Source organism: Martes martes, assembly GCF_963455335.1.
Source record: "Martes martes genome assembly, chromosome: 6".
NCBI lineage: Eukaryota > Metazoa > Chordata > Mammalia > Carnivora > Mustelidae > Martes > Martes martes.
Genome location: NC_137893.1, coordinates 104,934,687 through 104,961,591, shown reverse-complemented (window position 1 = coordinate 104,961,591; position 26,905 = coordinate 104,934,687). Strand labels below are relative to the sequence as shown.

The 26,905-nt window shown below is 34.4% G+C and overlaps 1 protein-coding gene across 1 annotated transcript in view; it reads right to left on the bottom strand.

Annotated features, from left to right (window-relative positions):
* Positions 1 to 26,905, bottom strand: part of PHF3 (PHD finger protein 3) — an 86,371-nt gene that overhangs the window by 7,097 nt on the left and 52,369 nt on the right. Inside the window, exons 4-12 of the mRNA XM_080806840.1 lie at positions 21,938 to 22,247; positions 12,352 to 12,535; positions 9,474 to 9,621; positions 9,236 to 9,392; positions 7,634 to 7,750; positions 5,820 to 5,951; positions 4,891 to 5,026; positions 2,278 to 2,473; positions 1,609 to 1,756 (exon numbers count right to left, since the gene is read on the bottom strand). Of these exons, the coding sequence (XP_080662966.1) occupies positions 1,609 to 1,756; positions 2,278 to 2,473; positions 4,891 to 5,026; positions 5,820 to 5,951; positions 7,634 to 7,750; positions 9,236 to 9,392; positions 9,474 to 9,621; positions 12,352 to 12,535; positions 21,938 to 22,247 (1,528 nt within the window). The remainder of the gene's footprint in view (positions 1 to 1,608; positions 1,757 to 2,277; positions 2,474 to 4,890; positions 5,027 to 5,819; positions 5,952 to 7,633; positions 7,751 to 9,235; positions 9,393 to 9,473; positions 9,622 to 12,351; positions 12,536 to 21,937; positions 22,248 to 26,905) is intronic.

Below are 26,905 nucleotides of genomic sequence, written 5' to 3'. Positions count from 1 at the left end.
CCACATGCCTAAAGACAACATTTCTAAATAGATTTGTTCAAAAAGAAGAAGGTGGGTCCACTTAAATTTTCCTCTTATAAAAATCAATTGTTTCTAAAATACTACTTGCCAAGCAAATATATATAAAAGTAATAATTAGGTTGTTTAATAAAACATAATGCTAAACAAATAAACCGGTCAGCATTAGTTAAGCCACATTACATGTAAACTAATTTCAGCCTAGGGGCACCTGGGTGGCTCAATTCCTTATTTGCCTCAAGTCATGATCTCAGTGTCCTGGGATGGAGTCTGTGCTTAAGGGGAGTCTGCTTCTCCCTCTCCCTCTGTCACTCTTCCTGCTTGTGCTTTCTCTCACTAATAAATATTTATATATTAAATATTTTTTAAATTTAAAAATGTACTTTCTCTAATTAATAATTATTTATTAAATAAATATTAAAAAATAAAAATTAAAAAAAAAACTAATTTCAGCCAAATACAAAGAAAAGTAAAGTATATGTTAGTCTTAAAAAAAAAAGTCTTGGGGCGCCTGGGTGGATCAGTGGGTTGAAGCCTCTGCCTTCGGCTCAGGTCATGATCCCAGGGTGCTGGGATCGAGCCCCGCATCGGGCTCTCTGCTCAGCGGGGAGCCTGCTTCCTCCTCTCTCTCTGCCTGCTTCTCTGCCTACTTGTGCTCTCTGTCTGTCAAATAAATAAATAAAATCTTAAAAAAAAAAAAGTCTTAAAAAAAAAACAGGTATATAATACAATTTAGGCTTTTGGAAAAAAGAATTTATTTTTTTAATTTTTGCCTTCATGGTCAGCAGACTGAGAATGAATGGGAAAAGTTAATGTTAGATATGAACATAAAGAAAATATAACCTCAACAAAAATATAGTACACATGATTTATTTTCCTTCTGCATAAACACAGAAAAATACAATTTTCTTCAAAATAGTTAAAAAATGTTGTATTTTTCTAATTTATCATAATATAATAGTCCAACTGTTTATTTTCCATAAATATTACATAACAGTTCCTTCCTATTCCTTCAGGTATAAACCCAGGGTACCTGTAGGAACTACAGTCATTGGTCTCATGAGACTATCAACTTGCTGTAATGTTTCAACTATAACCTATATCTCATTCGCAGAAAGAGACAGTAAGAACTGTAGTCATGCAGTTGGGGAAACATAAGCAATAGGAGAATAAGAAGAACTATCCACAAGGAAAAATCTTCCTGACAGGCTAACACTCAAGACCATATTAAGTAGGTCAATATTTTATCAAATCTATATTTAAAGAAAAACTTAAGTAATACAAGTAGACTCTCATTACTTTTTAATTCTCTTACAAAGTTTCGCACATTTTAGAGTACAGGGCACGTGGGTTTAAAACTTACAGAACATAGTTATCCACAGTTCACAAACTCCATTTATGAACTCACAGTTCCATTAATTGAATGGTTTAAGAATCACTGTCATTCATTAACAATCAACATTTTTCTTATGAATGAAAATAAATTTATCATTTAGTATCTTTATTATTTGTAATATTATTTTCCCTCCTACTGCTTTTAGAAACACATACATCAGTCCAAGCAGAAAAGGGCAGAAAAGTTCACAGTACCTCTGTCAAATACTCGGGGGAACCAGACACTGGGTAGGCTTTGGTAACAAATTTTGCCACAGAAGGCATGTTGATAAAACCTTTCCAGATGAAGTTCAATCGAGCCAGGAAGGTAGACTCAACTTCAACAGTTCCAGGCATCTCTGGACTAAAATATGACATTAAAAATTTTCAGCCTTAAAGATCTGCTCATGAATAAATCCATTTTCTACTAAGTCATCAATTATTTCTATTTTAGCATGTCAAGAAAGCCAAAATATGTAAAGACTATTGATTAAAGAGTTTGGATTTTCACTTTTTATAAAAAATTACATTCATATTTACCTTACATGGTTGCATTTTCAAAATCATCCTTCACGGGCTGGCTTAGATGAAGGTACAGAGAAGTACAAGCAATTTTTCTTAAATTGCTATCTCCTGCCTCTTGGGACCAACATTAATTAAACAGAATTTAATGTCAAGTCCCCACATACAGACTCAAATCTCTAAATTAATTTTGAGTCTTATTCTTTTATCTCAATTAGTTTACTGTTTAAGAAGGTATAGTTACTTTCTCAAAAGAAAGATTCCTAAGAAATATGTTACCTTTTTGTTTTTGAAGACCTCCAAGTATAATCTGGAGAAGATCTATAATGATGATTATAGAAATTGTGGCTAAGAGAAAATTACCGTGGAGCGGGAGAGAATGTTGACTTGGGAGACTCTTGTTTCTCTTCTTCAAAGAATTCAGAAGCCAAAATATTTGAGGTTGAAGACAACGCATCTGCTATACTTTCTGCTTCATTATCTGAATGTTTACGAGATACTCCAACAACAACTTTAACTTTTTTTGGAGAAAGATCATCTACAGGTGGTGCCATTCGACCTAACACAAGACGACACGAAAATAAACCAAACTTGTAAAATGAAATTTCTATAACTTCATCCATTTTGCTTCTAATGTTTTTGTTTTTCTGACTGAATTGTTGCATAACCTTAGATTTCCTGGGGTAATTTTTAACTATCATCTTTCAAACTGCATTGTAGTACACCTCTCTAATTGATGTGAAAATTAGGAAAAGATGATGTTAAGTAACTTAGATAAGCTGAAATGGAAACTTTATAATTAAAACCTAAAGTCAGTTTCTTGATTCCCTAGTAATTTTTAACTAAACTATACCAAATTCCAAGTCTTGAGAAGAACTGAATAAAACTCTGTATCCTAACTTTGTGTTACATATAGCAGCTCATGATATACATGCATACTGCAGTGCTTAGTTACTGAACATGAAAAATATTAGTAAAGTTTAAAAATGACATTGGTTTTAGGCTACAGCATTAAGAAGGAAAAAAAATCACTCAAACTTTCTGAAAATAGGTTAGGTCTAGTAGTGTGTAACAAATATTTTTGTGTGCTACCATTAAATTTACTGAAATATTACCACAGAAATGATTAAAATTAATAGAGATAACTAAGAATATTTTTCATTAAGACATAACTAAATGGGTGTACTTAAAAATACTACTACACCATGGATGGCTTTCTTTAAGAATAATGAAGTCTAAAAATATTCTGCCCTTTAAGTCTTTACCACTGTACAGATTACAAAATATGTTAACAAATTTTTGAGAAAGTAGGATTATTTTTATTACAGGAAAATTACTTAATTTGTGATACATTTCATCTAGCCTCTGATCCAATGATGGAGGACAGCAAACAGATTAACCTAAGAATTTTTCATGCTAGCGAATAAGGCATGTAACATTCCTTAGCATACAACAGTAAAAAAAATAAATAAAAATTGAGAGCCACATCTCCAGAGTTTACTAAACTCCTGATCCTCTAATTTTTAACAATAAAGTGAATATAATTTAAATTCTTCTTTATTACATCCCCATTTTTTATGCCCTAAATGTAGTCAACCTCCAAAACCTACTGATAATACCTAATGTGAGTATCTCAAAAGCCTCCACTTATTTCTATCTCCAATGACCACTCTAATCAAAACTATCTACATCTCCCACTTGGACTAGTGCAAAGGGTTCCTATGGAGTTTCTCTCCTTTCTCTCCTGGCTTCTCCCACTGCAATTCTTCTCAAAGTCAGAGATATCTTCATAAAATACCAATCTGATCACATCATTCCCTTGCCGAAAAACCCGTTAGTCACTGTCCACTGCTCTTAGATAAAAGACCAAAATCTTCAATGCAGCTACAAAAGATTTTCAGCATTTCTGATTATGATCTGGTAAAGCAGTATTTTATCTAATGATCCATTACTTAAATACACACACTCACATATATCTCTGTGGGTTTGAGTGTGTATGTGTATGTATATGTGTGTATATGTATTTTTATGATAAAAGTAACTGGAACTAAAGTCTCATAAAATGGTACTCATTTTTATAAGTGCAATTCACTGTGGTACTTTCTATTTTGTTTTTGAAATGCTAGTAACTACTTACTAAATTGATTTCACTACTACGAAGAAGTCACAACTGAAGTCTGAAAGGCAAAAAGGTATTACAAGATGTGATCTCCAAATATCTCTTCAAACAACTCATATCCCTCTCTTCTCTTCTTGAATTCACTTCAAAGCTCATGCCATTCCCAGTATTCAGAATGATGTTCCCCTCTCTTTTCAACCTTCATGACTCAGCTTAAATGTCGATTCCTTAGCCCAGTCTCCCCAGTGCCCCAGTCTAGACTGGGTCTTGTTAGCTAAATACATTTGTAACTACTTCTGTAACCCAAATCATCACCTGCCTGTCTTTCTCACTAGGCTACAGTCTTTCTTAAAGCCTGGATAAGATCTGACTTTTTCACCACTATATTCCCTGCACCATAAAGTGCTCAGCAAGAACTCAATAAATATTTACTGAATGAATGACCAAATAGAAGAAATACTAGAGAAAAGGTATTTTGGGATTTGTTTCATTTTTTATAGATGATAATAAGACATGAATGCTATTTTATTCCTTCACTTAATAAATGACAGTACCATCATAAATGCCCAACATTTCTGATGCCTACTCTAATGCTTAAATTTTAGTCTTTTGCCCCAAGGTTGTTAAGTACAGATCTTACACAGTACAATTAATTCTAGATCATAAAGTATACCACAGTATCAAACTATACCTCAACTCTGAAGACCAGTCACTCAAAAAATGTGCTACTCCTCAATGGGAGTGAGCAGATACCTCACCCCTAATTTACAGAAAACAAAAGCCTATTTAAATTACAAATACAAGTATCTCTCTTCCAAAATGAAAGCAACATTTCAGAAAGAAAAATTTCCAATTACCTATGCAAATTTTACAGTTAAGATCAAAAAGATGTTGTCTGTGTTGACTAGTGGTATCTTTGGACATAGAATCAATCTCTTCTTTTTGTTTTTCAGTTCCTTCTGCCTTTTCCAAGGACTTGTTAGCTGTAGGTTCCTAAAAAAAAAAAAAAAAAAGAGTAAAAAGTTTTAGCAAATTTGGCCCTAATTATTAAAATCAACTTCTATTTCATATTGATTTTTTCTAAAATGAAAACTGTTCCATTCATATGTTTTCCAATTTTTTTTAAAAGATTTTATTTATTTATTTATTTATTTATTTAGAGCAAGCAAGCAGGAAAGCAGAGGGAGAGGAGGAGAGAGAATCTCAAGCAGACTCTACACTGAGTACAGAGCCTGATGCAAGGCTCAATTTCACAACCCTGAGACCACCTGAACATATCAAAGAGTTAGCTGCTTAACCAATGTAACACCCATGTGCCCCCCATCACTGTATCTTTAAAAAATAAATGCTAGATATTAATTATTACTTAAAGTAGAGCAAAACCTAGACATTCCTCATTCTTTAAGGCCTCTAACCAGATTCTGTATTATTTCCTCACTGATATTTGAAAATAAGAAAAGCTGTACCAAGCTCTCACACCAGTCTACCTAAGAAACACTTACTTAGGCCTACTAAAGAATTCACCAAGTCACAAAGACCCCAGGAATCTACATTTTAACAAATGTTTAACAGGTGCTTGTGATGCAGGTAGTCTGCACACTACATCCAAAGAAAGAGTATTGTTCAACGCTCTCAAAAAACCATGGGACCAATAAAATGAACTTTAAAACATATACATTTTTTAAAAAGTTCTTATTTCACCTTTAAGAACATTTTCGACAAATCAACCTTTCCTTAATCTTCATGTCTTGAGCACTGCACAACATGGCATTTTTATTATTTTTACCTGAATCTCCATGGCTGCTTCCTGTTCTTTCATTGGGGCATCACTCTCAATTTCAATTTCACCTTTATGAGTTATTTTTGTGATTGGTCGTCTTTCCACTTCTCTCTGCTCTTTCTCAATCATTTCTATGGTCTAAAGGAAATAATTTAAAGAAACGCTTCACAGTTAAAATATACATATTTTCAAATGTACAGCTTTAAATAATAAGAGCTTATCTAAAAATGAGAACAACATCACAGATGATTTTTAATTTTTAGATGGTCTCTCAAACAACAAACACATACTGAGTACTTACAAATGCCAGAGACTATTTTAAGTGCTGGGGTTATAAGTCTTGAGAAGTTCATATGTAAATTAATCAGAAGAAACTGAAGTGCAATGTAATTTGCAAAGGGTTGAAACATGGTATTTATGGCTTTCTGATTTAGTTTTTTACCAGCTGCTGCCAGGGAAATGAGAATTATCTTCTTCAGATTCCTAACTTGATGTTCTTAACATCCCCCCCAAATAATGGAAGTTTATTCAAACACCAAAAATTATCAGGTAGTCCCCTATCAGTTGTCTCCTAAGCATTACTTTGTGACAGTGATAATTTAGTTGAACAAACTTGACAAAAAAATATTAAGCAAGTGTAGCAAGAACTAGTGAAAAGTAGTGAAGAGTGCAATGGGTTAAGAAATGTAAAGATGGGTCTAGTCATTAAGCTTGCCTTTGTTAAGTGCAAATCATCCTTTAAAGAAAGAAATCAGATTAAGGCCTAAAGAAAGAACAAGCTGGTTTCCAAAGCAGATGGTACTTGCAGCCACAGTTCCAAAGCAGAAGAGACGCATATTTGGGATACAGAGGGAAAAAAGATGAGGTGATACTATTTTCACCATAAAAGGAAAAATTACACAGGGTGAAAGTAGAAGAAATATTTGAATATCAAATCAAGGCCTTGTACTTCACACTAGTTTTGGCAAAAGACCTACATGAAGCTTAATGTCTGAGATGCAAGTATTATGGAAAAAACAATCAGGTAAATAATGCAGAGTTTATATGAACTATTAGTAACCAATATCTCCTAGAACAAAAAGCTAATATTCTAACGCTGCTATAATCAAAATAGTAGATAATGTGGTCATCTCACTGTCACAATAACCTTAAGCCACATAGTCACTTAATCTCTAAGGTATTTCAGAGTTCAGAACTCCCAAATTAAAACTCGTGGCATTGGTTACTTTCAGAATTTTTTAGTTTTAAAAATGGACTATGGTACACATACTATTTAAGTTACATAACACCTCAGTTTAGCAGGGAATGAGCTACATTTCTGTAAATATGAACATTCATACATGCCAATTTGGATGAGGTTTTATCAATAAACAAGTTAAGGGAAAGAAAACCTTGTTTTTCTGAGCTTTTGGCATCTGAAACTTTTGAATAGTAAGGGATTATACACCTATAAAATTTTCATTCTGACTTAATCTAGTGCTACAAATTACCAATATTCATAACACCTTCAAATGCTGTTTTTGAAAAGTACAGATGCGATTAAGATGTGCCTATTTTCCCATCTTTCTGATATACAAGACATAACAAAATACAAGTTTATTATGTAATCTGATAACTGGAAAAAAATGAGAAAAAAGCAGCAGAGATAAAGAAAAACAAGATTTAATTTAAGAACTCGGTTAATGGGAATACGTAATTTATGGAACAAGAAGTTTGTATTACTGTGCATTCTGTGTTAAATTACCTCTGTGTTTATTTTCCCTACGGCTGAAAAATACAGGTTCTAATATAGTCAAACCCATAGTCATAGATAATCTTACATGTCTGTTTTCTCTCCGTCTCCATGCAGCTAACTCCTTAGAAGCCAACTCTTCTGGACTCATTCTTATAAGATGATCAGGGGTTACTTCTCCTTTCAGTACTTTTTTAAATAATATCTGGATATATTTAAAGATGAGAATTAAGAGGGAGAAAAAGATTTTTAAAATAAAGAAGACATGTTGTATAAAAACTTGTAATAAATAAAGACGTAATTTCAAAACTTGATTTACAAATGTTTAATGATTTATACATTATCTACTACAGAGAAATTTAATGACAGCCTTGTATTCTAGGAACTTATCATTTAAGGCAGCAAATTTATCTTTCATGTGAAAATCAACACATAGTGGAGAAGTATGTATAGTAGAACCATTACATCTATCCAAAAATTCTATTGAGACTGTTACCCACTCCCCACTTCCCCCAAAATCGACGTCTCAGAATATTCCCAGTATTCTCAAGGACAAACACACTGTCACAATAGCCAACCTGTAGTATAGCAATGTACTGCATGAAAAAACTTTACTGAATGGGTCGTCTTTCATATTGTTAAGATTTCATATGTTTTGAGTTCTAACCAGCGTGAGAGAGGACTTCAGAGCAAAGAACCCACTGCACTAAAGAAACCTAAAGGATATAAACGTTTACTTACGGAAGAAAAGCTTCCAGACTATATAATTCAAGAAGTATCTGACCCCCAGGACCATAACGACAGACTGTATAACCTAGATTTTTCTTAAGTAGCTGTTAGTATACCTCAAATCACATTCTATCTATTGCAAATATCGTTAACACAAATTGACAAACTGTTATCAATTATGTCAAAATCTTATAAAACTTAAGCAAATATACAAGGAGTTTGTATTTATACATATACAGCTTTTAAATAACCTCTAAGACCCAAACAAGAAATGCAGGAAATGATTAACAGTTCAAGTAATGTTTGCTTCCCTGCTAAAAGATATTTAGAATTAAAATCATATTTAAATTAACAAAATATTTTAAAATAGTATTCTTTTTTACCTAAATGTAATTTATTTTCTTAAGGAGTGTTACTCCATTTTTGGATTTAAATCAGAAGTACCAATACAGTGTTTATTATGAATTTTGGTTTAACAGCAATTTTAAAGAATACATATGAATGAATTTTTTTTTAAAGATTTAATTTATTTATTTGACAGAGATCACAAGTAGGCAGGGAAGCAGGCTCCCCGCTGAGCAGAGAGCCCGACATGGGGCTTGATTCCAGGACCGTGGGATCATGAACTGAGTGGAAGGCAGAGGCTTTAACCCACTGAGCCACCCAGGCACTCCCGTATGAATGAATTTTTAATAAATTGGATTAAATAAGGGACAAAAAGAAAAGTCCCATAAATCAGGTTAAGACAGACTTAGTATTTTACATTTTAATACACTCATTATATAACACTAGCCACCACTATGCAGAATTTGTAATCTCGGTTCTGTAGCAAAAGACTATTAAAATGACCATCTCACTTGAAGAAATAAATTATAGATCTATTGTATTATAATCTTAAATTCCAATGTATTCAGGAAAGCTGGAAGCATAAATATTTATAGAATGAACAAAATATACTTACATTGTTTTTAGGATCTTTCAGATTGAACATCAAACTTCTGTACTTATTCTTATATTTAGCATCTGTGTCTCGAAAAAAAGAGAAAAGCTCTTTTTCAATTTTTGTGGCAACTTTTGCTGCTTTTTCCTCTGGCACCTTCAAATTTGAGTCTGTAAGTCTTAAAATTAGAATAATTCAATTATTCTTCAAGTACATAAAGCATATATTATTCAATCTTCTATATAATAATGTGTATTACCTTTTCATAAGAATGTCTTTGAGAGAATGTCTGACACTTTGTCTGATCTGATCTGCAGAAGGCTTGGAAGTAGAAGTAGCAGGAGGATGCATATTAGGCATTCCCTTTTCAATTTTCTTCTTTTTTATCTCTTGCTTCTCATGAGCCCCTAATTAAAACAATCATTAAAACTCACTGTTTTTAAAAAGGCATCTTCCCTTTTAATGCATAATGTAAGTTTACAAACAAAACTGACTGATTAAAAATCACTATTTAGAAATAAGATCAGAACCCATATTCCATACTGAAGTATTTCTGACATTAAAATTCTAATCTATGTATGGTGACAGATGTTAACTAGACTTACTGTGATCATTTTGCAATATATACAAACATCCAATCGTTGTCATATACCTGAAACTAACAATGTTATATACCAATTATACCTCAATTAAAAAAAGAGAAATTCTAATTTAAATGAATTTTAATGACAAATTAAGTGACTAAAAAGTGGCCTAAAGCTATGAAAAGCATATGCATTTTTCCTATTTTATTTTTTTCCCATTTTTTTAAAGTTTTATTTATTGAAGTAATCTCTACACCCCACATGCGGCTCCAACTCACAATCCCAAGATCAAGAATCACGTGTTTTTCTGACTGGGCCAGCCAGGCACTACTCCCCCAACCCACCCCCCACCGACCCATCCATTCTTAAATCTATCATTTTTATAATTCATGTCCTCATCTTCCCACATAAGCAACTCTGATCAGACAGTACAACATTATTACCATACCCTTGCATACTAAACACTTTTATCCTCTCTCCTTTAAAACACCTGCATTTGCAAAACCACAAACCCAATAAAAGCCAACTTTATCCTTCACCCAAATAGCCTACAAACAGCTGAAGGCAACTGGAGAAAAATAAACACTGATGTTAACAGATCTCACTTTAAATTTATAATCACAAATCTGAGGCAGATAACAATCTCCTGTCCTAATCTTATTAAGTTTTCTTAGTAAATCTGCTCCCCTAGTCTCAAAACATCTATTTTACACTTTTTCTCCTTTCTTGTCAAACCAACACCTCCTTCCCCAACTTCAACCTCATCTGATTTTTTTTCACTTCATTATTTCACTAAGAAAACAGGAAAACGACAGCTATCACATCTTCCCATCACCAAATCTAGCCTACCTGCATCTATCTGCCCTCCTACCATATACAATCATCTTCCCTATTAAAATGGGTAAGCTGTCCTTTCCTATGAGCAACCCTTCTATGTAAATCCCATCCCCTCTTATTTTTTCATGGATTTTAAAGCCCTCAACTACATCATCAAATTCTCTCTACTGGATCATTCCCATAGTCTTCCAAACACGCTATATCTCCTTAAAAAATTCTGTACCTCACATAACCCTTTAACTACCACACCACTTCTGTTCCCTTTAAAAGCAAAATTCAAACAGTAATCAGTATCTCTGATTCCTCACTTTTCATTCCTCCATAAACCACTACAACTGGCTTTCAACCCCAGTGCTCCACCAAAACCATTCTAGTCAAGGTCACCAATGATTTCCATTTCACTAAATCACATACGATCTATGGCTCCTTATTAGATGTCCAGACAACACTGAACACAACTGATCATTCCCTCCTTCCTGAAACTTCATCATGGTCCCTTAGTTCTCTTACCTCATAGACCAGTTTTTAGTCTCCTTTGTGGAACCTCTTGTCTTCTCAACTTCTAAATGCTGATATGACCCCCAAGTAAATGTGCTTCTGCCTCTTCATTATCAAACTATTTAATAGATGTTTCTATCTAAGTATATGATTTTAAATAACTATGCACTGATAAATCTCTTATTTATATACAACCCCTTGAAGTCTTCTCTAAGCTCCAGACTTACGAGCCAAACATTTACTCAAACATCCTTACCTGGGAATCTTAAATGCAACTCAAAGTTAAAACACCCACACATAATTTTTCAATTTTCCTCCCCCCATCTGTTCTTCTCAATAAATGGCACCAACATTTAGTTAACCCTCTGCTAAGACTCTACCTACCTACTTACCCACCTACCTATAACTAATCCAACAGCAAGTTCTGCCAATTCTACTATAAAATATCAGAATCTGACCATTTTTCATTCCTCCACTGTACCTCTGTTCCAAGCTAGCATCTTTTTTTTTCCTAGGATACTGCTATAGACTCCTAACTATCCTCATTTTCTCCTATACTCCTACAATCCAATTTTCACAGGAAAACAGGAGTAACCCATCATTCCCTTGTACAAAATCCTCTGAAGTTTTCCCATTACATTCAGAATAAAATATAAACACTATCAGGACCTCAAAGTTCCTACATAATTTTCTCTGAACTCATCTTGACCCTTATTCTATCCCATGTATTACCCTAACCATTCCACTGTGGCTCTCATGCTCCTCAAATACCAAGCTTGTTTCTACCTTGATACCTTTAGACTATACCCTACCCAGTCCTCCAAAAAAAGTTCCCATCACTTCAAATTATACCTCACAAGTTACCTCCTCCATTCTATCTAAAACAAACTCTCACCACTCTCCTCAACTGTGACTCTTAACTCCACTTACTTTTTCTTCACAGTGCCTAAACGCTGTAAAAAATGGCACACCATTTTATTTGTCTACTTAATGTCTGTCTTCTACTAGTGTTTGAGTGCCATGAAGATGGGGTCTTATTAAGTTCATTAGCCATTCCCAGAACTTAGAGCAATAGTTTTTAATTTCAAGAAAGATCACCTGAACTATTTTTATTGCCATTAAGTTATTAAAATGGTTAGATTTCCCCTAAAATATACTAATTGATAGTGTATGAAATATAACTTTATTAGTACATATGATTATTATGAATCTTACTACCTGGTTTGGAACCTTTTTCTCCTGTGCAAATAACAGTTGTAGTCTCTTTTGGTATTTTTTCACTTTTTTCTTCTGAGGATCTCCGAGGTAAAACTGGTTGTCCCATCTTTCGAAGAGGAGCTAGCTGCCATTTTTTAATTTCACTATCTCTACAGTCTGATGAGTTTTTGCCTTCACCAGATTCCTTGGAAAAAAATATTATTTAATTCATTAGAATGAAAACTACTAAAGCAAGGCTCAAGAGTATGTGGATGAAAAAGATTAAACCTAAATAGTATTACAATCTATTAAGATAGCAAACATTATATTCTTTAGCCCAATAAATATTTGTTCTTTAAAAATGATGTACAAAAATAATTCTCAATTAATAACAAAAAGGAGATTCATGCTCTCATTCAAAATCCATTTGTTAAGCACCTATTTTACAGAACACGTAACAGCCTATAAAGGAGAACTAAAAAACCTGGATATCATTTTCCCATTAATGATATTAGAAAAAAAATTACATAAAAGATAGTAAGAGTTCTTTTAGCTGGCTATAGATAAGGAGAGAGAGATTATGGAGAAATAGGTATCTATGTTTTTCACTATTTTCTAAAACAAATGAAATCATACCCACCTCTAAGTTTATCAATTACATTCTCACTGTATCAACTGGCAGTTTTAACTTCTATAAAGTAGAACAATCCATCAGGATACCTGCTACTCTCATCCTAATTATAACCAACAAAGAACTAGTAAACTAGAATTCTAAGACCCTTTAAAATAATTAATCACATCATGGTAATGTTTGAAAGACAGGGAGTTTATCCATAGGTGGTGGAGGAGTAGGAGACCTTAGTTTCATCTGGTCCCAGGAATTCAGCTAGACAACTATCAAGTCATTCCGAACACTTGCAAACTCAACTTGAGGTCTAAGAAAAGAATTAGTTGCAACTCTACAAATAGAAAAGCAACCACTTTCTGCAAGGTAGGTGTGGAGAAGTGAATTTGAGGTGATATATGAGAAGATGAACCACAGCAGGAGGGAGCCTCCATCATCCAGCACTAGAAGTGATATAGCAGTGGAGCACAAAATCAGAACTTTTAGCAGTCTGTTCCAGTGAGGAACATTCCTGCCTGAAATGCACCTGGTGGCTAAGTAGGTTGGAATCCTAGGTGGGATACTGTGGTTCCAGGATCTTTGGGGTCACAGCAAGACTGGGGGTGCCTGAGTGTAGCAGAGCTCCCCAGCATCAGTTTGGGGAACCTGGCTGCACTCAGCGAGCCCATGAGTGGGCTCTCAGCAGGGGCTCAGCAAGCTGCAGAACCACCCCAAGACCTCTTCCTTCCCTCCCCCTGGAAGCTGGGGGTGGGGGGGGCGCAAATGCACATCACAGGAGTCTGCAGGTTTTGAAGAATCAAAACAGGGTCACATGCCATGAAACAGAATCACTGGTCACAGTCTTGGTAATTGCAGGGTGCAGCCAGAGACCAGGGAGACAGGAGTGATTGACTGCTTTTCTCTGAGGGCGCACTAAGGAGTGCCCCGCATCCCCTCCCCCAACCCCAAGCTCTAAGCTCTAGGACTGGAAACTGGGAGGCCGCCATCTTCATTCTCATCCTCTAAAGCAGGGCAGAAAACCTTAAGGAAACAAAAGTCACATAGAGTAATCCAGAGCCACTTACTTAGCCTGGCCCCTGGCAAGGGTGGTACAATTCTGCACAGAGCATAGACACCTGAGAATCAGCCCAACAGGCCCCTCCCTCAGAAGATCATCAAGAACATCCAGCTAATACCAAGTTTACTGATCATAGAGAAATGTAAAACTTGAGAACTAGGGTAAAGTAATATATAGAATTCATGGTTTTTTTCCCACAATCCTTTAGTCTTTCAATTATAATGTTTTTCTCTTTCCTCTCTCAATCAATTTCTTATTTTATCAACTTTTAAAAACCTTTTTTAATTTTCATTTTTATACTTACATTCCATCCTTTCATTGTATTTATTTTTGTATATATGGAAGTTTTTCTTTCTTTACAATTTCAGGATGCAGTTTCTTCTAACAAACACGAAAATACACCCAGAATCTAGTATACGGCTCTGTTCTCTTCACCTGTCTGATCATATTCTCTCCTTTTTTTCTTCTTTTTGTTAAACTCTTTAAATTTTCATCTTCAGTTACATTGTAGCCTTTCATTGTATTTAATTTTATTTTTCTATAGATATATAAATTTTTCTTTCCTTACAACTCTGGGATGTAGTTTCTTCCAACAAAGAGACAAAAATACACTCAGGATATAGTGTACTGCTCTGTTCTGTTCACCTGTTTATTTATATTCCTTCTTTTTTCTCTTTTGTCTTTTTTATAGTTACATTCTATTCTTTCAAGGTACTTAATTTCATTTTTGTAAATATGTAAGTTTTTCTTTCTTTAAAATTTTGGGATCTAGTGTTTTAACAAACAGACCAAAATACACACAAGATCCAGTCTATTGCTCTTTTCTGTTCACCTCTATTATTCTTTTTTTTTTTTTTGCCCCCCATTTCCAGTCTCTTATGACCCCATTTCTCTGGGGTCGTTGTTGCCATTTTAGTACTTTGTTCTCTCATTCATCTATTCTCTGGATAGATGACAAGACAGAAAAGCCTTAAAAAAGACAACAAGAGGCAGTACCAACTGCCAGGGACCCAAGCAATCTGGATATAAGATGTCAAAACTAGAGTTCAGAATAACGATTATAAAGATACGAGCTGGGCTTGAAAAAAGCATAGAAGACACTAGAGAATCCCTTTCTGGAGAAATAAAAGAAATAAAATCTAATCAAGTAGAAGCCAAAAAGGCTATTAATGAGATGCAATAAAAAATGGAGATTCTAACTGCTAGGATAAATGAGGCAGAAGAGAGAGTTAGTGATACAGAAGACAAAAGGACAGAGAATAAAGAAGCTGAGAAAGAGATACACTACTGGATCAAGAGGACAGAATTTGAGGTATAAATGATACCATAAAGCAAAACAATATTAGAATAACTGAGATCCTAGAAGAGGAAAAAGAGAGAGATAGAAGGTATACTGGAGCAAAATACAGTGGAGAACTTCCCTAATCTGGGAACGGAAGAAGGCATTCAAGTCCAGAGAAAGGCACAGAGAAACGCCCTCTCCCCCAACAAAATCAACAAAAATTGATCAACACCTAAACATATAATAGTGACACTTGCAAGTTGGAACAAGAGGTCTATAACCTACAAGGGTAGAAACATTAGGCTGGCAGCACACCTATCCAGAGACCTAGAAGCCTAGGAAGCACTGGCATGATATATTCAGGATGCTAAATGAGAAAAATGTGCGGCCAAGAATACTTTATCCAAAGGATATCATTCAAAATAGGACAGATAAAATGCTTCCCGAACAAAGAAAAACTAAAAGAATTTGTGACTGTAAGAAACATTAAAGGGGATCCTTTAAGTGAAGGCAGAGCCCAAAAGTAACAGACCAGAAAGAAACAGAGAGAATATACTCTGTACAGGTAATACAACAGCACTAAATTCATATCTTTCAATAGTTACTCTGAATGTAAATGAGCAAAAATGCCCCAATCGAAAAACACAGGGTATCAGCTTGGATAAAAAGGCAAGACCCAGGGGCACCTGGGTGGCTGAGTTGGTTAAGCATCTACCTTCAGTTCAGGGTCATGACCCTGTGGTCCTGAGATTGAGCCCCGTATCGGGCTCTGCTTAGTAGGGAGCCTGCCTCTCCCTCCCTCTGCATGCCTCACTGCCTACTTGTCTCTCTCTCTGTCAAATAAATAAATAAAATCTTTAAAAAAAAAAAAAAGCAAGATCCACCAATATGCTGCCTCCAAGAGGCTCATTTTAGACCCAAAGACACCTCCAAATTGGAAGTGAGGGGGTAGAAAACCATTTATGACGCTAATGGACATTAAAAGGAAGCTAGGGTAGTAATCCTTGTATCAAATTAGATTTTAAACCAAAGATAGTAATAAAAAACGAGGAAGGACAATATATCATAATTAAAGGGTCTATCCACCAAGATCTAACAACTGTAAATATTTATGCCCCTAACATGGGAGCAGTGAATTATATGAACCAATTAATAACAAAATTAAATTAGTATTTTACCTCTAGGAATGCAAACACGTTGATAGTAATACAATAGCAGGGGACTTTAACACCCTACTCACTGCAATGGACACATCATCTAAGCAGAAGATCAATAAGGAACAAGGGCTTTAAATGACATACTGGACCAGATGGGATTTTACAGATATATTCAGAGCATCCCATCCTAAAGCAACAGAATACACATTCCTTCCAGTGCACATGGAACATTCTCTAGAACAAATTACATGCTGGTTCACAAATCAGGTCTCAACTGACACCAAATGATTGGGATCACTCCCTACATATTTTCAGACCACAATGCTTTGAAACTGAAACTCAATCAAAAGAGGAAATTTGGAAAGAACTCAAATATATAGAGGCTAAAGAGCATCCTATTAAAGAATGAATGCGTCAACCAGGAAATTGAAGAAGAATTTTAAAAATCAATGAAAACAAATGAAAAATGAAAAGACAACTGTTCAAAACCTCTGGGATACAGCAAAGGTGGTCCTAAAAGGGACGTATATAGCAATACAAGCCTTTCTCAAGAAACAAGAAAGGTCTCCAATATACAACCTAACCTTACACCTAAAGGAGTTGGGAGAAAGAACAGCAAATAAAGCTTAAATCCAGCAAGAAAAGAAATAAAAAAGATCAGAAATCAATGAAATACTAACCAAAAGAACAGCAGAACAGAGCAAGGAAACTAGGAGCTGGTTCTTTGAAAGAATTAATAAAATCGATAAAACCCTGGCCAGACTTGTCAAAAAGAAAAGAGAAAGGACCCAAATAAAATCACAATCTCCCCTTCGGAACAACTGTAAGAACACAGTATAAACAACTATATGACACCAAATTAGGCAATCTGGAAGAAATGCATGCATTCCTAGAGATGTTTAAACCACCAAAACTGAACCATGAAGATATAGAAAACCTGAACAGACCCATAACCAGCAAGGAAATTGAAGCAATAATCAAAAATCTCCAAACAAGAGCCCAGGCCCTGATGGTTTCCCAGGGGAATTCTATCAAACATTTAAAGAAGAAGTAATACCTATCCTTCTGAAGTTGTTTCAAAAAATAGAAATGGAACAAAAACTTCCAAACTCATCTCTGAGGCCAGCATCACCTTGATCCTAAAACCAGACAAAGACCCCACCAAAAAGGAGAATTATAGACCAATATTCCTGATGAACATGGATGCAAAAATTCTCACCAAGATACTAGCCAATAGGATCCAACAGTACATTAAAAGGATTATTCACCATGACCACGTGGGATTTATTCCTGGGCTTCAAGGATGGTTCAACAACCACAAATTAATCAACATGATACACGACATTAATAAAAGAAAGGACAAGAACCGTATGATCCTCTCAATAGGTGCAGAAAAAGTACAGCATCCTTTCTTGATCAATACTCTCCATAGTGTAGGGATAGAGGGAACATACCTCAATATCATAAAAGCTTCATATGGAAAGTCCACAGTGAATAACATTCTCAATGGGGAAAAACTAAAAGCTTTTCCCCTAAAGTCAGGAACATGGCAAGGATGCCCACTATGACCACTATTCTTCAACACAGTACTAGAAGTCCTAGCCTCAGCAATCAGACAATAAAAGGAAATAAAAGGCATCAGAATCAGCAAAGAGTACGTCAAACTCTCACTCTTTGCAGATGACATGATACTCTATGTGGAAAACCCAAAGGACTGCAGCCCAAAATTGCTAGAACTCATAAAGGAATTCAAGTGGCAGGATCAATGCACATAAAATCAATGCACAGAAATCAGCTGTATTTCTATACACTAGCAATGAGACAGAAGAAAGAGAAATTAAGGAGTTGATCCCATTTACAACTGCACCAAATACCGTAAGATACCTAGGAATAAATCTAACCAAAGAGGCAAAGTAACTGTACTCAAAAAACTATAGAACACTCATGAAGAAATTGAAGAAGACACAAAGAAATAGAGAAACATTTCATACATAAAATGTCTATGCTACCTACAACAATCTATACATTCAATGCAGTCCCCATCAAAATACCATCAACTTTTTTCACAGAGCTGGAACAAATAATCCTAAGATTTGTATGGAACCAGATTAGACCTGAAAGAGCCAAAGGAATACTTAAAAAGAAAACAAAAGCTGGTGGCATCACAATCCCAAACTTCAAGGTGTTTTACTAAGCTGTAATCTTGAGGACAGCGTTGTACTGGCACAAAAACAGACACAGAGATCAATGGAACAGAATAGAGAACCCAGAAATGGACCCTCAACCCTTTGGTCAACTAATCTTTAACAAAGCAGGAAAGAAGATCCAATGGAAAAAAGATAGTCTCTTCAACAGTTTTGGGAAAACTGGACAGCCACATACAGAAGAATGAAACTGGACCATTTCCTTACACCATAAACCACAACAGACTCAAAATGGATGAAAGACCTAAATGTGAGACAGGAATGTATCAAAATCCTAGAGGAGAACATAGGCACCAAACTCTGTGACCCACGCCACAGCAACTTCTTGCTAGACATTTCTTCAAGGGCAAGGGAAACAAAGTTAAAAATGAACTATTGGGACTTCATCAAGATAAAAAGCTTTTGCACAGCAAAGGAAACAGTCGACAAAACTAAAAGATAACTGACAGAACGGCAGAAGATATTTGTAAATGACATATCAAATAAAGGGCTGGTATCCAAAATCTATAAAGAACTTACCAAACTCAACACCCAAAGAATAAGCCAATCAAAAAATGGGCAGAAGACATGAACAGACATTTCTCCAAAGACGACATACAAATGGCCAGACATGAAAAAAATGTCCACCACTCATCATTAGGGAAACACAAATCAAAACCACAATGAATACCACCTTACATCATTCGGAATGGCTACAATCAACAAGTCAGGAAACGAAAGATGTTGGCAAGAAATCAGAGAAAGGGAAACCCTTTTAGGATGTTGGTGGGAATGCAAACTAGTGCAGCCACGCTGGAAAACAGTATGGAAATCCCTCAGAAACTTGAAAATAGAGCTACCCTACAACCCAGCAATTGCAGTACTAGGGATTTACCCCAAAGACACAAATGTAGTGATCCAAAGGTGCACCTGCACCCCAATGTTTATAGCAGCAATGTCCACAATAGCCAAATTATGGGAAGAGCCCAGATGTCCACTGACAGATAAATGGATGAAGAAGATATGGACATATATACAATGGCATACTACTCAGCCATGAAAAAAACCCCGAAATCCTGCCATTTGAACCATGTGTTGGAACTAGACGGTATTATGCTAAGTGACATAAGTCAATCAAAGAAAGGCAATTATCATATGATCTCACTCATATGTGGAATTTAAGACAAACAGAGGATCACTAGGGAAGAGAGGAAAAAAAATAAAACAAGACGAAACCAAAGAGGGAGACAAACCATAAGAGACTCTTAATCATAGGAAACAAACAGAAGGTTGCTGGGGGGAGGGGGGTGGAGGGATGGGGTAAGTGGGTGATGGACATTAAGAAGGGCATGTGATATAATGAGTACTGGGTATTATATAAGACTGATGAATCGTTGACCCCTACCTCTGAAACAAATAATACATTATATATTAATTTAATTTAAATAGAAAAATGAAAATTAAAAAAAGAAAGAATGACAGGGAAAAGAACACTATAGGTTTTTATAGGTTTATAGGAAAAAACTGATTTTCTCTAGACTACAAATCCTCTAATTTTTTATTTACTTATTTCCTATCTCTCCAACTAGATTTACTTGAGAACAGAAACCTATTTCAATCAGTGCTAGATACCCAAGTCTGGTACCATGTTTGGCCCACAACAGAAACTTAAGAAATGGTTCAACATAAAATCTAGGAGTAAGAAGTGATATTTAAAGAGCAGATTCCAGGGGCGCCTGGGTGGCTCAGTCAGTTAAGTGCCTGCCTTTCACTCAGGTCATGATCCTGGGATCCAGCCCCGCATCGAGTTCCCTGCTCGGCAGGAAGCCCCCTTCTCCTTCTCCCACTCCCCCTGCTTCTCTGTCAAATAAATAAATAAAATATTTTTAAAAATAAAAAATAAAACAAAAAACAGATTCCATAAACTACTATCAGCAGAGTCCAAATAAGATTCAGCAGTTCACCATCAAAAAGAAAAGGAAGCAGTAATCACTTGGATTTTGTAAGTACAGTTACTTACAAAGTAAGTAGTAAGTACCTGTACTTACAAAATCAGACTTACTTCAATTTCTTTTCTGATACAGAGAATGTATAGAGTGGTTTCTTAAAACAATGTTTCATGTCTCCTATCTTTTTAGACAAGATGAAGACAACTTAGCTAAATGACAACAATGAGCTATTATTTCTGAATGGCCAAGATATTACATCCAAAACTGATGATTAATCATTAATAATTAAAGAAGTTTTCTGAAGATGTGCTATAAGCTATTCTCAGTGGAGCTCTCAGCTCTATACTTTGGTATAATTACTTTGGTGCTAATCAAATCAACAGAAAAAAGGAAAAGCAAACGTCAGAAGGACATAATCTGATTCTCAAAATGTATGGGCAGCCAGAAAATGCTGGATTCTACTGTAACTTAATCCAGATTTGTAATATAAGGAGTGTGTCAAAGAATTGAGTTTATAAATAATGAAAATTTTGGAGAAAACATGCTTACGTTCCTCAATCTCAATGGTTGGATTAAAAGATTTCCATGGTTCTTCTAACACTCCAACTCATGTTCATTGTCTTGGATTATTACACTTGACTATCCCTATATATTTGTTGCCACTGTTGTCCCTTTCCTACCATTATAAGAACAATAAAAGAGAAAAATCACAGGTAAAAAAAACATAGATGATGAAAATTATAAAAACTTAATCAGATAAAACACTTGAATACATCTCTCCTATAACTGACTAAATATCTTGAAATTTCTATTTAGAAAACACATTTAGAAATTAGTTAAAAATATAAGGTAAGGGAAAACCGACTTTTTTAAGAGAAAAAGTATGAAGTGAAGGTTCCAAGCAAGCACTGGACAAAAATCAAAAGAATTAAGTCTACTTTTCTTTAAAGATACAAAACAACTCTTCTACCTGAAAATAATAATGTCAAATGTGGTTCATGAATTAGCAGATAGTTATGGACTGAATTTTACCACCTTATCAGCAAGCACAATGAACAGGTCAGTACCACTTTAATACCACAAGATCACACATACATCCTATCGAAGAAAATCCAACTACCAACTACAGACGAGAAACTGCATAAAATTCTGTAAGAAATAAGATACATATATTTTGAAGATTTCACTACCTGGTTTCACCAAGACTGCCCAAATATTTTAATAAAAATCCATTCATTTTTATAGAAAAACACATTTGGAAATGTACACTTTGAACAATGAAACCCAAAGAGAAATTTCAAATTGTCAGATCATACAAAGTTCTTAAATAAAAAGAATGCATTAATAAGCTTACCCGTTTTAAAATTTTGACCTTGTGCTTCACTGTATCTTCTATGTATTTGGTTTTATCATTTGCTGGTGTGTGCTTTGATAACCCAAGCTTTTCATATTCCATTGTTCTGTCTTCACTGTGGACTTCAACTTTAGCCTGGTTTTCTGAAATATCTGAATCTATTATTTCAGTCTTTTTATCTTCTTCAGCACAACATTTCACACACACGTATTCTTTGTCTTCTTCTCCCATTTGTTGTGCTTGACAAAGACTTAAACCAACACAATCGCCATGAAACCAGTCATCACATCTCCCACAGCCAACCATAAACCTGGGAAGAGGGGAAAAAACTAATTTAATACATTTTTAAAAATGTTAAAAGTGAGCCTAAATTAAATTTTTAATTATTTTCTGATATTTGTTTTCTGTCTTTACCCTTCCTATTGCTTTAACATGGAGCAAGTTTCCAAATATTCTATGAAGACAGAAATTTTAAGTCAAATATATCCCCTCTAGTATGAATGATAAAATACAAAAAACCATAAAGGTAAAATAAAGAGCACCTGACCTTTGTCAGCATACTGCATAGAATAACAAAGTATAAAATAACATTTCTCCACTGAGAAGGTGGGTAAGAGCTGTGATAATCTGATCAGAAACAATCCGTCAAAGTTACAGTAACATTTACCCCACACACTCAAAATCCTACCTAAAACAGAATCAGTCATTCAATGAATAATTTTGAATAACAAAAGATCAGAGCAAAAATGCAACTCAAAAACAAAATGGAGACTTAGATTGTTTATTAATCACTTTATGTCACTATTCTTGAGTTCAAAATATTCTGGCTCATGGTGTTACAGTGATTATGCTGAAGAATCTTTTTATGTGCTTTTGAGAGCAGAATTCCTTACTACTGACCATGCTTTAGATAATAAAACTGTTATCTCTGAATAAAGATTACACATGAAGATACTAATAATTCAGGCTGAATTTTTTTAAATTTCCGATCTCTTTATAAGATTTTCCTTTACTACATTTTATCTAAAAAACTTCACTAACAATGAAAAAAATGAATGGACACAAGATTTAGGAGTCTAAAAACCTTGTTTTTCTAACTTTAAGATATCTGTAATTATTTTTGAATAAAATGGTAAATCAGATGTACAAACAGCAATTTGAGGGATGTTATTTTAATTTTAACCCATTGTTAGGTAGAGAGCTCACTTAATCATGTCTTTTTTTCTTTCTTCTTCAGGTAATTAATAATGATGTTTGGAAGGTTAAGAGATTTACACATATTTTTTAGTGAATTAAAGACTTACTGCTGATTTTGTTAAGAGTGGCACCAACAATTCCAAAACTCATTTTAAGGTAATACAATGAGTGATATGGCCAACTCTCTTGTACCAGAGGTTTTAAGGCTGAAGTTATAAGAATCACTTTCAATCCTTACAAATCTTGGAAAAAAGGTCACAGCACTCATTCCTCAACAGCAGCACATTTTTTTGTCTTCCTCTTGTGCCTTTTTATTGTATATCAAACTATTGCTGTCCATTGAGGAAGGTTACTTCACGTTTATAATTTACCATTCTTCACCCTAACTAGTAATGCCTATGCTAGCTTTATCAATTAAGTCTTCATTTCTCCAAAATGATGGGGGAAAAACAGAAACAAGAAAACCTATCTTATGTAAAAACAAAGCAAAACACAATGTTTTGGATTCATAATCCAGCAAGAAAACTTTCAAACAATGTGGTATTTGTTTGCAAGTTAGAATGGTCTACCTAGGCTTGGGGAGATTTAGATGGGTCCATGTTTCAATGATATAGATCTTCCAACCAACAAAATAATTTTGAAAAACACAAGTGCACAGTTTTTCTATTTTAGGTTGCAAAGTTGTAAGAACTATTTGTTGAAAGCGGGTAATATGAATGTCTTTGAAATACTGAAGGAAAGGTGGCAGTCGTTTCCCTTGACTTCCACCATCAGGGCTTTGATTTCTTCAAATCAAGTCTAGACCAGTTTCAGTAAGACACTACTTAAAAACCTACACGCTATGACCATGGCTATGCTGTTACTCCATATTCAACCCTAAGTATCAAATTATAAAGCACATATTTAAAAATTTCAAATTCTTATTTAACCAGGGAAGAGTTGTTTTATGATGATAAAACTAAATAATTATATTTCATCATGCTTCATTTTAAGCTTACTTTGGAAATGTCTCCTGAAACCTGATGTTCTGAAAAGCAAATGTCTAATGCCATCTACAGAGATATTTTAATAGTTTAGGATTTTATATAAAAGATATTGCAGTTAAATAAAATTCTGAAAAATCATTGACAAAAAAAATTTTCACATGTCCTAGGGAAAAACAGAACTAATTCACTTGAAAATAAAACTGATTTTGCAAAAATGTAAATATAGATCATTTTTAGGTCTGAAAGTCAGAAGTACTACAAATTTTATGAACCATATTGGGGGGGGAAGGCCTATCACAAAAACAGAGTATTATTTTCTTCCCTTTTTGTATTATTCCTCATGGTTTAAAATGTTGGGGGGGATGGGAGTATGAAATCATACAGCTAACAGAATTATTCCCCCATTTTCTGCTGTGGCCATGAATTTCTGTTTACTAATAGGCAAAATTACTTACAGAAAAGACTATAACCTGGATGTTAAATACTTCACTAAAAAAAAAAAAAAATGGAGTTTACCACTGGATCAGTAAAGTAAACCAGACAGTCATGAATCAGTTAAATAGAAAAGTTCGAAATATTTGTATTCTTTTACTATTAAATGTTCATACATAAAATTTAAAAGTAAGAAACTAAATTAGACTTGTAAGACAAAAAATAAAATTCTAATCTTTTTGGTAGAAGCCTTTTAAAATATATTCTTAGAAAACTTTCAAGTTTCTTCAAAGTAAATCACAAAGGCAAGCAACATCTGAGAACGCCTATTCTTAGTATATTCGTGTTATAATTACTAACAATGGACCTGTTACAAGATGGGTGTTCAGTTCTTGTTAAGTGTGTGACAACCTATACCATGTTACTGTGAATCTGTATCATTCTCTTCTAAAATGATCTTTTCCACATAAACATTAAATGACTGTTTTTATCACTAACAATCTAATCTGCAGACAAAAATACTTATCTGTCAAACTCTTAAAATCTTGAGGAAAAACACTAATCTTTTATTCCAGAAGAAAATTTCTTCTCAGAAAAAGATTTCTTATTTGAGTATAAAGCTATGAATCCATCCTGCTATGGAGATTTTGTTTGTTTTCAAATTTCATCCAATATACTATCATCTACAGCTGGGGCCAGAAACTGCAGTACAAACTAAAAATATAAACACCTTCTGGAGAGGTAGGGAAATACTAGAAAACTGCAAGATAGGCAATATGAAAAGACTCACACTTTTTCCTTCCAAAATGCCAACTGGCTTCTGTAAATGTAACTCCAAAAATCATTTCTTTAAAATGAGTATTAAGTAGTCTGCTTTTTAAAATAACGTATATACCTTTGTTACAAGGCTGAATGAGGAAATTAATGGAAGCACAAACAAAAGCTTGATGTGTATACTGTTAGAGTCCATACCTATTGTCCTTAGGATATGTATAGAAGTTGCTTATGGTCAAATATTTATTACATTTGGGGATGTCATGAACAAATCTGTATTTAAAAACGTAATTTCCAACTGGAAGCACAGACAGGAAGCTAACTTCAGTTGTAATATATGTAAAATGCTGAAGTTATAAAATTAGTCCCTACAGAAGCAAAGCTGACACAAGTGCCAGAAAATGTGATATTAACAAATAGCTTTCCATATGGCTAGTGCATGACATGAATGAAAATTACTTCCAGATATGCCCTTCCTAATAAATTCATAACCTTATACATGGATTAAAATAGGAAAATTACATGCAGTATAACAGGCATTTTCTGAGTAAGCTCAATGTATACAAGCACAATACATCAAAAAAGTAGTGAAGGCTAGTTAATATGTAAAGAAAAAAACAATCAATTACTTAGGCTTCTTTATTTACAACGTGAAATGTTGCTTCCCAAATTGACTGTTTCCAATATCATTATATATTACTCATGTTAATTACATTGGGTAAACTCAAAATACCTACATATCTAATAGTCTAAGTCATTTTCCACAATGAGGCAAAGAACTCTAGGTTTTATAAAGCAGATACAAAAGGTGGCATTAGGGGGCAGGGGGGAACCACAATGGGTCTTAAAATTTATTTCAGGAAAATAACTGATGTTGGTAAAGTGAGCCATGGTTAAAAAGCCTGGGCAAACTCCTAAGGACCAGGCCATCAGAAGAGCAGCTTATCTGCAACAAAACTACATGGTAACATACTTAACATGACTTCCAATTCTAGGCTTAAGTTTCATTTCAGAAACTCATTCAAGTTAAGCTTGCTATTCCATTACTCTGACCATATGTCAGTGTAATGATTTTTAAGAAGATTCTGGCAGAAAGAAAAGTGTTGGCTTAAAAGAATACTTAAAAGCACCACCCAGCCCTTAATTTTTAAAATTTAGCAGGCCCACTTTATCTGTGTAAGTTGTTTAAAGACAACAACAAAACCTTAAAAGAGCACATATGTGAGAACATTTGTAGCACTATATTTAAATAAACACATTTAAAACTGGAGTATGTTGTTATAAAGAGTAACAACTGACTAAAAATAGGACATGGGCTGAATCATAAAAGAAGACATAAAATTTTGTTATGTCTTTGACAGAAAAATTGACATAAAACTTACTTTTTTATAGAACAGCCCCACGAACTTCCACCCACTCTCCCCAACCAGCTCCCACACAAAGTAATTACACAACATACTTTACTAAATTGTCCCTACCTAAAAAGTTCCACATTTTTATGTAATCTGACAGTACTGGGAAGTCATCCTAATATTTACTTTCATGAGTAAGGATAATATTACAATGTGTAAGCTATAAC